Raw genomic sequence first — 12,561 nt, 5'->3', positions numbered from 1 at the left:
TTCTTCCTAACTGTTGCTTTAGCCCACAAAGAAAGCTAAGGTTCAAAGAAGTAAGAAATGTGTGGCATTTTTTTTTTTTTTTTGCATCCAAGTAGCAGAATAGAGACTTGAACCTATGGTAACTTTATTCTTTTTGAACTAAATTTATTTTTATTTTTTAACCTTTTGGAGACAGGTTCTCCATATGAAGTCCAGACTGTCCTGGTACTTGCTTTGTGTCCCAGATTGGCCTTCAACTTGAAAGTGTTCTGTCTAACTTCTTGAATTCTAGTATTATAGGCATGCACCTAGCTCTTGATTCAAATTGTATTCCAGAGATTGAGAAATAGGCTAAGGCAAAGGTTCCCTAGCCAGGCAGGGAAGATGCTAATAAGGAAGAGTTGGTCAAACATTTAGAATGCCTGCTGCAATGTTTGTCAAGCCATGTGTGTGGTTGTCGGTCACAATCATCTGGCTACTGCTTTGTATTGTATTCTACCCAGAGAGCTATTTTCTGAAGTTTTTGGCATGGGGTGGTCCAAGAGGTGAGGTTAATGACTTTGTGTGTGTTTACCTCAGAAGACAGTTTGCAGGAATCACTTCTCTCCTTCAGTCATGTGGATCCTGGGGATTGAACTCAGGTCATCAGACTTGGTAGCAAGCGCCTTTACCTACTGAGCTATCTCTCCACCCAGATTCTTATTTCTTACCTTTAAGTTCCAATTCCAGTCTCTAACTAGAGAGACATTTGATCACTGGAAGAATACCACTATGTCCTTTTGGCTTACTCCATGTATAGACCATGGACCAATACCCTTGTAGGATTGGGGAGCTCACTCTTGACAGGGAGCTTCTGTGTAGATGGGGTTAAGGAAGGCAGAGGCTTGAGAGTAGACAGTGAGGTTTTACTTTCCCCTCCTATTGATAGGTAAAGTAATGGTCTCCCCACCATCTGCTGCCTTTCTTTAAGCTCAACAAAGGAAGCGCTTTCTGCTTCTGTGGATGTGCGTTAGTTCATCTTGAAGGCTCTCTTCAGTGTGCTTGAGAGGAATCTAGGGTTTATTAGACAAGAGCTAATGATCTCAAGTGAATAGGCTGAGGTGTACTTTTTAAATTGGTCCTCATCACCTTAAAGGTGATGTCATTTCTAGCAGAGGTCATTGCTCTCTTCTCCATGCTCCCCTCTCCAGTCCCTCTCTTCTCTTCTAAACAATGATCATAAATAATGAGTTTCATTCGCAGCTCCTTGCCAGCGAGCTGCTAATTACACAAAGTACTGCTTGTAATTTACACAGTAATAAACTATAAATTTAAATATTACGGCATTTTAAGTTAATAATTTTTCTGCTATAACAAATAGCTCATTATTCACCCATCTTTTCCCTTGGCCTCTCTACATTCTGTGTCTGATCTGGAGGCATAGCCAGAGAGGTGAAAAATACGAAGAAGGTAATGTGTGACCTTCTCCTTAGCGCCACCCATGTTTAGAATCTGACCTCAGATTAATTTTTCTAAAGCTGGTGGTTCTGTTCAGGTGTGTTTCCTATTCTTCAGGCTAACTCATACACATAGTCAAGTACAAATGCCAGGATACAGATGTGTTTGAGTATCACCGACACTCATGCCTGTGACTTGTGTCCTCTCGCCTTAGCACTTCCTCTTGTGTGTGACTCTTGTTTCTGTGCAGGTTGCTATGACAGATATCATTGTATATGCTCCTTAGGGAAGGGTGAGTGCCTTCTGCCACCCTCCAGTGGAGATGTCTGGTTTGCTGTGGTGTTCCTGGTATGCTTTCACAATGCAGTCCTGAGAGCCCTGGATTTAAGAATCAGTTTATACAGCCTTCTGCTTTTACTTTAAAATAATGTTCAAGGGACAGAACACAGTGCTAATCTTTGTGATTTTTGTTTGTTGTGGTGCTTTGTGGTGCTCGTAGCCTCGTGCACGCTAGGCAAACCCTCTACCACTGAACTGTATGTATCTAGCCAGGCTGCTTCTTTTGTTTGTAGCACAAGTTCTTTAACACATAGACATGCATTCAGCAGATATTCAGTGAGGGTTCAGTCAGTGTTTGTTCTTGGTGCTTGTTGAGCCTCTGTCAAATACTTCATGGAGCTTAGTGTGCTCTTTTGCTAAAACTGGTCCTGTTGCTGAGTGTGGTGACACACACTTCCAATCTCAACACTCGGAAAGCTGGAGCAGGAATTGGAGACCAACATTAGCCATACAGTGAAACTGTGCCTCATAGATAAATAAATAAATAAATGGTGCTGAATCTTCCAAAAAGGTTTTTCTGCTTCTTTATACTCTAGTACTCTAGGAAATATTTTTGTTCCATTATTATTATATTAGTACTCCACATCTAAACAATAAACAGCACATACACATGCTAAAACCATTACTTGGTATTATATTTATATTTCACTTATGTGTTAATTAAAAAATAAATGGCTGGAGAGAAAGCTCAAGCTGGCAAAGTACTTGCAGAGGACTTGAGTTTGTTTCCCAGAACCATGTGGGAAAAAAACCTCAGGTGCGGTGGCATGCTTGTAATCCCAGTACTGGGGAGGAGGAGGCAGGAAGGTATTTGAGGCTCACTGATCAGACAGCCTAGTCTGCTTGGTAAGCTCAGGCCACGAGAGACTCAAAACAATGTAGACAATGCCTGAAGAATAGCACCTCAGCCATTCATGCACACGCTTATGCCTGCCCACACGTGTACCGGCGCACACGCTTATACAAAACTAAATTTAAAATAGGAAAGAATCCCAAGTCCAACAAACAGTATTTATAATGACTTTTTAAGTTGTTTTGAGTCAGCAGAAACTAGCTAGATAATAGATGATTCTTCTAAGATGGACTCACATTAAAAAAATAGTTGCTGTTGGATTTTAAGATTGACACCACCTTATTGGCTGGCATAATTAGAAAAAAATTAAGCTTGGCGACAGCTTAAAATGTATATACTTGCTTCTGTGGTTTGACGACACTCTTGTTATTATCCTTTTAGGAGACCAGCCTAAGCAGTCTAGGAACCGAGAGGATAAGCCATATCATCAGTGACCCCTGCCAGAAAGAGTAAGTGCCTAAGTACCTACTGGCTGTCCTAGCCTGGTCCTTGGAGAAAGCGGTAAAGAAGGCTTTTTATAAAGCAATCTTTCTATTAGACTTCAGAGCCAAAAGAGGGGATCTTAAAGATTGGTGTTTCCTCACAGTTAAGATGGATGAAGTCAGGCCAGCAAGCTGGCTTGTGGCTGAAAGTGCTTACCACCTGTTGTTGTTTAATCCCCAGACCTACGCTAAGGTGGAAGGGAAGAACCAACTCCACAGAGTTGTCCTCTGACCCTCCCAAGTGTGCTGTGGCACGCACAGTAATTAAAAAATTTTTAAGATGACTAAGGTCTTAAATCATGACAGTTATTTCTTCCTATTTTCTAGAGTATTTTTATTTATTTTTTTACTTTGCTGCCTGTTATATTTCTAGGTGCTATGAGTCCACCACTAGATACAATAATTTAAATGCATTTTTCTCTCTTAATTTTTTTTAATGGTCATTCCAAATGTCTGATTGTTTCTGTTCTCCTTCAGACCTCTTTAAGGAGAACTATTTCTGTCCCTGTTATTATGGTGAATGCAGTCGGAAGCATGACTGTAGCTACACAGGAATCATTTGCCTTGCTTCGTCTCCTAAACAGTTGGCTTTGCTCTGTGCTTTGCCTTCCTGCGGGTCTTCCTTGGCAAAAATTTGAATATCTGCTGAGTAAATACATACGTGTCGGGGCTGGAGAGATGGCTCAGGGATCAAGCATAAGGACCAGAGTTGGGATCCCCAACACCCAAATGAAGAAGCAGGCAGATGTGGTAGGCCTGCTTGTAATATCGGCACTTGAGAAGTAGATCCCAAGGAACTCTAGGTTCAGTGAGAGACCTTGCCTCAATAAATGAAGTGGAGAGTAAGCCAGGAAGACATCAGCCATTAACCTCTGACCTCCACACACATGTGCTCCTGTGAACTTACACTCCTGCCTTCACACATACACACATGCACACATATCATATACAACTACCCATGTAAAAATAAGTGCCCCATATTTGTCTATTTTAAAGAATTTGTATAATTTATTCCTTAATCGTTATGGTCAGTGCCCAAGGGCAGTCCTGTACACATCTAACCTCTTTTTCTCACTGCACAGCTGAGATGAGGCTGTTGTCTTAGTTGACTGTCCCTTGTCCGCCTTCTCCACTGAAGAGTCCCTTCGGGACACTGTCGTTCACACCTAGCTGGCGTCCTTCTTCAGCTGCTTCCCTCCCAGTTCCTTCTTTGTCTTCACTTGAGTATCCCACCTTTTACCTTCTTCCCTCATACTTTTCCTATCACTTCTTTCATTGTTTTCTTTCCTGTTATTCTCTCTTTAGTTTCTGGTTACCATCAGCTGGGAAAAGAGAACGAAAGCAGGTAAGATAACTTTTTGGGTCATCTTTTATCATTCAGTTTCCTTTTCTTTAGAAAGAATAAAGCATTGGCTTCTGATTTTCCTCCCATTTCTGCTTGTGCACATGAGGTGAGTAAGATCACTTCCCGATCACTCTTGACTTTTTTGAGAGCTGTGTTCCAAGACTACCCTTGCTCACTTGTAAGAACTGTGGCCAGTTAGATTAGATTCAGCTGCATTTGTCAGCTTCTTAGTAGTAACACACTTATGTGTCCATGTGGATATATGTACATGTAAGCTCAGGTGCCTTCAGAGGCCAGAGGGCGTCCGATCTGCTGGAGCTGGAGTTACAGACAGTTGGGAGCTGCCTGACATGAATGCTAATGAGAACCAAACTCAAGTCTTCTGGAAGAGCAGTGTTTGCTCTTAACCCTTGAGCCCATTGCTTTAGTTTTGAACTTTTGATTAAAAATGTAAAGTGAGTCTCATGTCTCTGGTTTAGTTTGCTGTGCGAATCCTGTGCTGTGACTTCTGAGCACAGGATGCAGAGGTTGAGCTCCTTCTGGGGAAGTGATCACGGCCTTAGAGCCTTTCCTCTTTGTCTTTTCCTTTTCCTTTGTGGAGGCCTTAGTATACTCAGACCTTGAGTGGGTCTATGATTTAAAAGTGACTCACAGTCGTTCTTGTTAGGTTTATATATGTTTGAAACCCTTTTAGCTTAGAGGTGAGGGTAGTTCTTAGCTGTGAAATTGATGGAAACTGATGGACAAAATTTCTCAGGCTTCCTCTTGCTCTTTGGTTGACTGGTTGGTTATTTTAGGGCTACTTAGCATTTTATTATGTTACACAGTTTATATTTGCAAAGTTCACTGGGAAGTTTTTGTTTCACAGTTAACTAGAACAGTGGAAGATAAAACCAGTGTGTGTTTATGAGATGGTTTTAGTTTGTGTATTTTAAGTTATATATTAATGAATGCATTAGGAAAAAAATGTAACTATGTCAGGCTTATCTTGTGGAAACAGGATAAAGCTGAGTAAGAAATTGGTGTAATGCAGGTGGTAGGCAGATAAAGAACTGGTCATGAGGTGGCATGCAAGAGATTTGGGGACTGTTAAAGTAGAGTGTGGATTGTATTTGCTTCAGAGCATGCAAAGGCAGGACTTACGCCCATCATTTGCTCCACATCCCTTATGTATAAGTGAGGAACAGTGCATCATGGGTTTCTACTATTTTCCTGAAGTTGCAAAGCTGTGTGGACTAGCTAAGTTTCTGTTTTTTAAGCTATGTTTGAAGTTACCACTCAAGTTCTTTCAGACTTAAGTCATTAAGGTACCCATTTTTCAAAGGACTGTTTGCAGGAAAAGCACAAAGAAGGCTAGCAAACATAAAGTGAAGTGCTTTGTGCACAGTACCCTGTTTGGCTTTGTAATTTTGGTGCTAAGGATGGTATGCTAACATATGCACTCTCAGCCACCTTTTAGGGTCAATAGGGGAGAAACTGAAATTACTTTATGACCTGAAAAACAGTACCTGAGTTAGCACTTCCAGTAACCCATAAGACAGGTAAGATGGCCCTCGAGAGGAGGCTAGCAAAGTTCAGAGGTGATGCAACTTCTAAACATAAGCAAATCAGTGTGATTCAGTTAGCTCGTCATTCCAAGTCTAGGCACCTTCTGTTTGCACTGTACTTACACTGTGTGCTGGGGTGTCCTTGGAAGGGCAACGTCATGTTAGTCCTCTTGGGAAAAGGCTGATAGTTAGTGGATAATCACTAGGTGTAAGTTCCTGGACTATCCATTAAGAAGTACTGTATTTTGCCATTTAAGTGATTATTGCTTAAAAGTTTGTTTGATAAGAAATAGTTTTAACCCTGTCTCGAAAAACCAAAAAAAAAAAAAAAAAAAGAAATAGTTTTGCCTGCTATATGCTGGGACATCATGGACATAAGGTTAGAAAAGTAAAGCTTTATTGAATGATATCGATGCTTATGGTAGAAGGGTTGGACATAGTCAAAGAGAGCATGTAGGCTGCTCTTTGGAATCAGGTCTCCTTCAGTGAAGCCATACTAAAACAGTCTAATTTATCCCCACAGTTTAATCCTCTCTCCCCCCTTTACTCCCTGGATGTTCTTGCTGACTCTTCTCATCGAAGGTGTTCCCCTGCACACTGCTCTGCCAGGTAATTGACTCCCAGTAGCGATTATTTTCTTTTAGAAAATGCTGTGTTCTTCTTCTTAACCCTTGAGGTTATATAGTATATGTGCACAGGATCTGATTTGATCCTTCAGAGGTGAGTTAATGTTTCACAGATGCAGAAACAGGCTGAGGGTGGAGGAATTTATGTCTTCTGGCCCATATTTTGCATTATTTCTGCTTCTAAAAGCCCATCTTCAAAGAACATTATTAATGTCCCTTGCCATGACCTGCAAAGCCCTGCATAATCTGATTTCTGCCAACATGGCCAGCTTCCTTTCGTACAGTTCCGTCCATTCTCTGAGCGGAAAGATTAACAGTACTAGAGAGCTTCATTTTCTTCTTTAAAAATGGCAGCCTTTCCTGCCTTGGACCTTTGCTCTCGTTCTCATTGTCTGGAATCCTCTTTGAACCCCTGGATAACTAAGGGGTCATCTGCAGCACCATCTGGTTACTCTGTTTGTTTCCTCCCTAATTCTTACCATTGTCTGTACTGAATATGTGAACTAATTTATTTAAAATTCTACCCCTACCCCATTGTCTTCTCTAGGGTGCAGAAACCTTGTCTAATTCCCTGATAAATCTCAGTATGTGCACTTGGCACTTGTTAGGTTTTTCTTTATGTATATATCACATTTCTCATTATGGATTCTCTTAATTCAGGTGACAAGGAAGTGGGTATGGTTTGATGATAGCATTTCTTAGCAGTGTTACTGTGCATAGAACAGCTAACAGTCTTGTTATTTTTAGTAGCATGAAGAATTTCTTTCCTGATGCCTTTTGTTTTGTTTTTTGTTTGTTTTGTTTTCTGAGACAGGCTACCACTTTCACTGTGTAGATTGTCCTGGAACTCTGTAGACCAGGCTGGCCCTGAACTCACAGATCTGCCTACCTCTGCCTCACAAGTGCTGGGATTAAAGGATATGGCACTACACCCAGCTTCAGATGCTTTTTTATTAGTCAGCTCTTAAGTAAGTGAGCTCATAGACTTGTGCTGTAGCTGCAAAAAGAAGTAGCTATTCCTTGGACATAGTTCCAAAGAGTTAGGATAATGAGCCCCGATGCATAACCTACTGCTAGATCTTAGTGTTGCTAAGAATGTGGAATTGGGAGGTGATACAAACTTCCACTGTAGGTCTTTACTCCAATGTCATGCTATGTGTTTATCATTCATTCATTCAGCATTTGTTGACTCCCTACTGTGTGCAAGGTTTTTTGTTTAGAACTGAAGCTCTCAAGAGAAAGTCAGATATGGAAACTGACAGCTATAATAAAGCTCCCCCCCCTCCCCCCGCAACACACAGAGGTGGGGCTCCTAATGCGGGCCCATGGGAGGTTTTCTAGATTGCAGTCTAAAGAAGAACATGCCTCTGTTTTGTCTTGATAATAAAGTAGTAGTCATGAATGTTCTATGGGAAGACAGATGAACAGCACCACATAAATCCAGCACACAGAGTGGATTCCCCTGCTCGCCTTCCTCCATGTCTGCTACCTGAACTATACTTAGGGCAACATCAGCATTGCTCTCTTCTTCCATTAGAAGCCCTCCTGTGGCCAGTACCCAGAGCTCTATTCATGATACTTATGCATCCTGTTCTTCTGTTGTTATTGTTGCTCTCTTGACTAGCATCTATTGCTGGCCCTGGAAACATTAAGAAAACTTCTAGTGCTCGCAGCTCAGGGGAGTGCTGCTGTTGTTTTGAACTCTTGCTAGAAGCAAAAAAGAGAGGATGGTGGTGATAACTAGTTGTCTTTGTCTTGTCTTTAGGTAGCAGTCGTAAATTAGTAGGCTGGATAGTTTCTTTGAAGTTGGGGGAAAAATGTTTGAGTTAGCATTCATTATTTTATTCTTAAAGTTTTTCTTTGTTTTAAATTGTATCTCTGTTTGGCCTAGTACCACAAGTATGCACATTTTGTGTGTGTTGTATGTATATTCTTTCCTGCTCCTTCGCAGTTTTCACCTAGTGAAAAACACAAGAAGATTTGGAAGGTGCTACTCTATAGAATGAGCAGAGCAGGTATCCTCAGTGCAGGTTTCAGAAAATATGAGTGAGAGACACTGAGATCTTAGGGATAGCTCTCAACCCTTTAGAGTGATGGGGTCCTCATGCAGCAGGGTCACTGAAGCAGGACCTGTCTAACTCTACTTTGGGGCACGTGTACAGTGTGTTCTGGAACCATGCGTTTTAAGAAGTATGGACCATTTAGCAAAAGCCTTGCATCGAGAAGAGGTGTAAGGAGCAGAGTGCTGGAGAGGAGGCAGCTGAATGACTGCATTAAAAAGTGTTTCGAATGGAGATTTTATCTTTTCCTTGTCCCGTTTTATTTGTAGTAAGAAGAAATGTCTTTCAAAGCATCTGGGCAGCACTGGGAATTTTACACCCATCATTAGAACGATTTGTGCGCGTGTGTGGTGACTGTGTTATCATTAGTGGTATAATTTTATTTTGCAAAGAGAGAAGTGTTTCCTGTTTTATCACAGCTTTCCCTGAGGAGGGCTGCTGTATTAATTTGCTGTATTGCCTCCTGGCTGTTCCCAGGCTGTTTTTCCTCTTCATCATGGAATTTTTAATGGCCCTCATGCCTCTTGGGAAGCATGTGAGAAAGAGTTCCTCGGGGAGTGCTTCCCTTTTTCACATGCCTATAATTACTCTCCTTTAAGAGCACAAAGAGTCTGATAATCATGCCTGGGCTCTGAAGGGTGCCTCCTGTCAGGGATCTGAGCCGAGCTCCTTCCTTGCTGGACAGTGTCATCTGCACTCTGCTCGCCTTCAGCATCTGAACACGGCCACCTCAAAACCATACAGCTTGGGATTTCAGAATAAGCTGAGGCCACTGGGGTGTGGTGAGTGACCTCAAGTATTGTAGTTTAGCACTTCACTATAAGCAAATAAATAATGAGACCTAATTTAAAGTAACACTGTATGAATGTGTCATTTGGCAGGTGAAAAGGGCAGGAGGGAGATTTTTGTGGTTGTTATAACATTCAATAAATTTGTAGGTTCTCTCTAGAAATACTTCAGTTTGCTGGTAGTTTTCAACCCTGACTATTTGGGAGTCATCTGAGAAGCCTTAAGAAATGTATTCATAGGCACTAAGGGAGAAGGCTTAATTGATAAAGTACTTGTTGTACAAGCACTGGGACCTGAGTTTGATCTCTAGCACTCACTTTTTTCTCTTCCTTTCCTTTCCTTTCCTTTCCTTTCCTTTCCTTTCCTTTCCTTTCCTTTCCTTTCCTTTCCTTTCCCTTTCCCTTTCCCTTTCCCTTTCCCTTTCCCTTTCTTTCTTTCTTTCTTTCTTTCTTTCTTTCTTTCTTTCTTTCTTTCTTTCCTTCTTTCTTTCTCTCTTTCTTTCTTTCTTTCTTTCTTTTCTTTTTCTTTCTTTCTTTTCTCTCTTCTTTCCTTTCTTTCTTTCTTTCTTTCTTTCTTTCTTTCTTTCTTTTCTCTCTTCCTTCCTCCCTCCCTCCCTCCCTCCCTCCCTCCCTCCCTCCCTCCCTTCCTTCCTTCCTTCCTTCCTTAAGCTAAGCACCACAGTTTGCATCTATAATTTCAGCACTGGGGAGGCAGAGACAAGAGGATTCTTGGAGTTTGCTAGTCAGACACTCTAGACAAATCAGGGAGCCCTAGACTCTGTCTCAAAAGTTGGAAGACAATTGAGGAAGATGCCTAATACCAACCTGCAGTCTCTATGCACATATAAGAGCACCTGATGTAAATGTACACAGAAAAGCACATATGTGAACACTCATATGCACACAAATTAAAAACAAGAGTAACGATCATCCATGATGAGCCTGACCTTCACAGATCAAATGTTGTTGGTCTGGGGAAAAGCCCAGGCGTTGATGTGATCTTTGAGCTTCTGAGGTGACTACTATGCAACCAGGGTTAAGAACTGTTGCCCAGAGTCCTGGTGGTTTCATGATTGGCCCTATCAGGGAACCTATTGTGTAACGGGCACAGGTTCCATACTTTGATATTCTGAGCATCATTCTTCATGGAGGCAGACTACTGGGATTCCATTAGCTCCAGAGATGCTGTTCTGGTGAAGAAGAGTTATCTAGCATGGCATGCGGCACACAGTTCATGAATGAGGGCAGGCTGAGTTTCATTGGCGTGGAGGGATGCATAAACATTTGACTGTCTGGGTAAACTCCATACAGCTGTTTTAGTTTAGTTTTGTTTGCTAGCATGCTAGCGTTGGCATTTGCTGTTGAAGTAGTAATATGCAGTACTAAGAATCGTTGCTCTGCAAACAGCAGATGGGGTGGTTGATGTTCTGCTAGAGGCAGTGGTATTGCAGATAAATTCATAATGAGACCAGAGCTATAGGCAGCTTTCCCCAAAATGAGATTGTGAAGAACCTACCCTTAACATACTACCTTCAGAAAGCAAGTAGAGACTACCAGTCACTGCTTCCCTCTGACACATGTTATTGGCTTGCATATTTGAGTGCTTTATGGCGGTTTTAGATTTCTCTGATTACTTTGTCCTTCCCCCTGATTTGGAAATGCATCTATTTCCAATTATTCTCTAAGTTCTGAAATAGGAAGCACTGTTCTAGTGTCCTTTTTCCCCCTAAATAGGCCAGTTTCCTTGCAAATAAGCTTTTCCATTTGTAAAATCTTATTTTCAACTGAGTAAGGATAGCAGATTCCCAAGCATGTATTCATATAATAAACATGGATTTTACTGAGCGAACAAAAAGTCTCAGCATCTCTCGTTGTTTTCATTGCTCCTGAGAATTGGGCAGAAAGCATTAAGAGCATGGGAATGAATAATGTATGGTAGACTCCGATCAGTTTCTTGGGTTTACCTGGACAGAGCTTAACTTCCTTTGTTCCTCAGTTTCCACATGTTAAAAGTGCAAAGGTTTTCTTACTTGACTAGCAAGGATTGAAATGAAATAGTGTATGTAAATATTAAGCAGCCTGACAATCAACATTATTTTGGGGTTACTTCCCTATCCTATTCTTAGGATGATTTCAGTTTTAAGACCTTTGAGCTGGCTCCAGACTTATTTGCTAATGAGATGCTGCACAGATTTCAGGGCCTCAAGTTGACTCTAAGAAGAGACATTTGGACAGTGCTTGGGTAGAAAGAGAGACCTTCCTCCCCATTAGAGAGTTGAAATATGATGGGCCTAGCTCATTGTAATTCATTTTATCTGTTCACAAGCATTATGATCTGCATATCAGAGTTGTGTGCCCAGCTGGCTATGCCACTTGACAAGGAGTTTCAAAGAGCAAGAAGAAGACTCAATTCATGCTATTAATTTTGACCTTTGGAGCCATAATAAACAGCCTCAGGTTTTACCCCAGGGCTTGGGGAAAGGAACCTTTTATTAATCCTCTGTCTGTAGTAGCCCCCCCGCTCAACTCTTTAGTGTCTTGGTTTCAGCCATGTGCGAGGAAGGGTTTTTCTGTAATGGTATCCATATATATCCATAGGTTGTCCACGCCTGTTAGAACCTCCTGCTGTATACACACAGTTTTGAAGGGGCTTGTTTACAGGGGCTCTTGGATGGCTGCCATCTTACTGCGTGTGTGGAGTGATGAAAGCAGTTTCTGTTTGTCCTTCCATTGTAATATATATCTTCCCAGCGAATGCCAGGTGATTCTGCTCCTGTGGGTGACATCCTGCCTTGACCACACCAAGGGAAGAACTTAGAGGCAGTTTTAAATGCTGTGAGCCCTTTGCCACAGGCTGCTAAGGGTTAGGCTTAAAGGGAAGGCCGTCGGGGAGTTGTCAGGGTCTTTTCTTGCTAGTTGAACGTTGTCCCTTGTATAATTGTGAAGTGGGTCTGTCCCCTTTGTGTCACAGGCCTGTGCAGGTCGGTGAAGGAAATTCTTTCCCCAACTAGGTGTTTAATAAATGCCAAGACCCCGAAGATATGATTACAGGTGAGACAGGGTTCTTCCTGCTTCTCCACATGTAATTTTCCTCTCCCTCATTTT

General features: G+C 41.7%; 1 protein-coding gene across 7 annotated transcripts in view; it reads left to right on the top strand.

Annotated features, from left to right (window-relative positions):
• Positions 1 to 12,561, top strand: part of Gpatch2l (G-patch domain containing 2 like) — a 57,606-nt gene that overhangs the window by 22,073 nt on the left and 22,972 nt on the right. For 3 of the 7 annotated variants that reach the window (XM_057782579.1, XM_057782576.1, XM_057782581.1), the window contains exon 6: positions 2,990 to 3,057. In XM_057782579.1, coding sequence (XP_057638562.1) covers positions 2,990 to 3,057 — 68 coding nt within the window. Of the gene's footprint in view, positions 1 to 2,989; positions 3,058 to 4,395; positions 4,436 to 4,486; positions 4,542 to 6,505; positions 6,592 to 12,561 lie in introns of all 7 variants that reach the window. The other 4 variants (XM_057782577.1, XM_057782574.1, XM_057782578.1 and 1 more) reach the window with 2 other exon arrangements.

The sequence above is a fragment of the Chionomys nivalis genome, chromosome 10 (genome assembly GCF_950005125.1).
Source record: "Chionomys nivalis chromosome 10, mChiNiv1.1, whole genome shotgun sequence".
In the NCBI taxonomy this organism is placed as follows: Eukaryota; Metazoa; Chordata; class Mammalia; order Rodentia; family Cricetidae; genus Chionomys; species Chionomys nivalis.
Note: the sequence above shows the minus strand (reverse complement) of the source record. Positions and strands in the feature narration are given on the sequence as shown.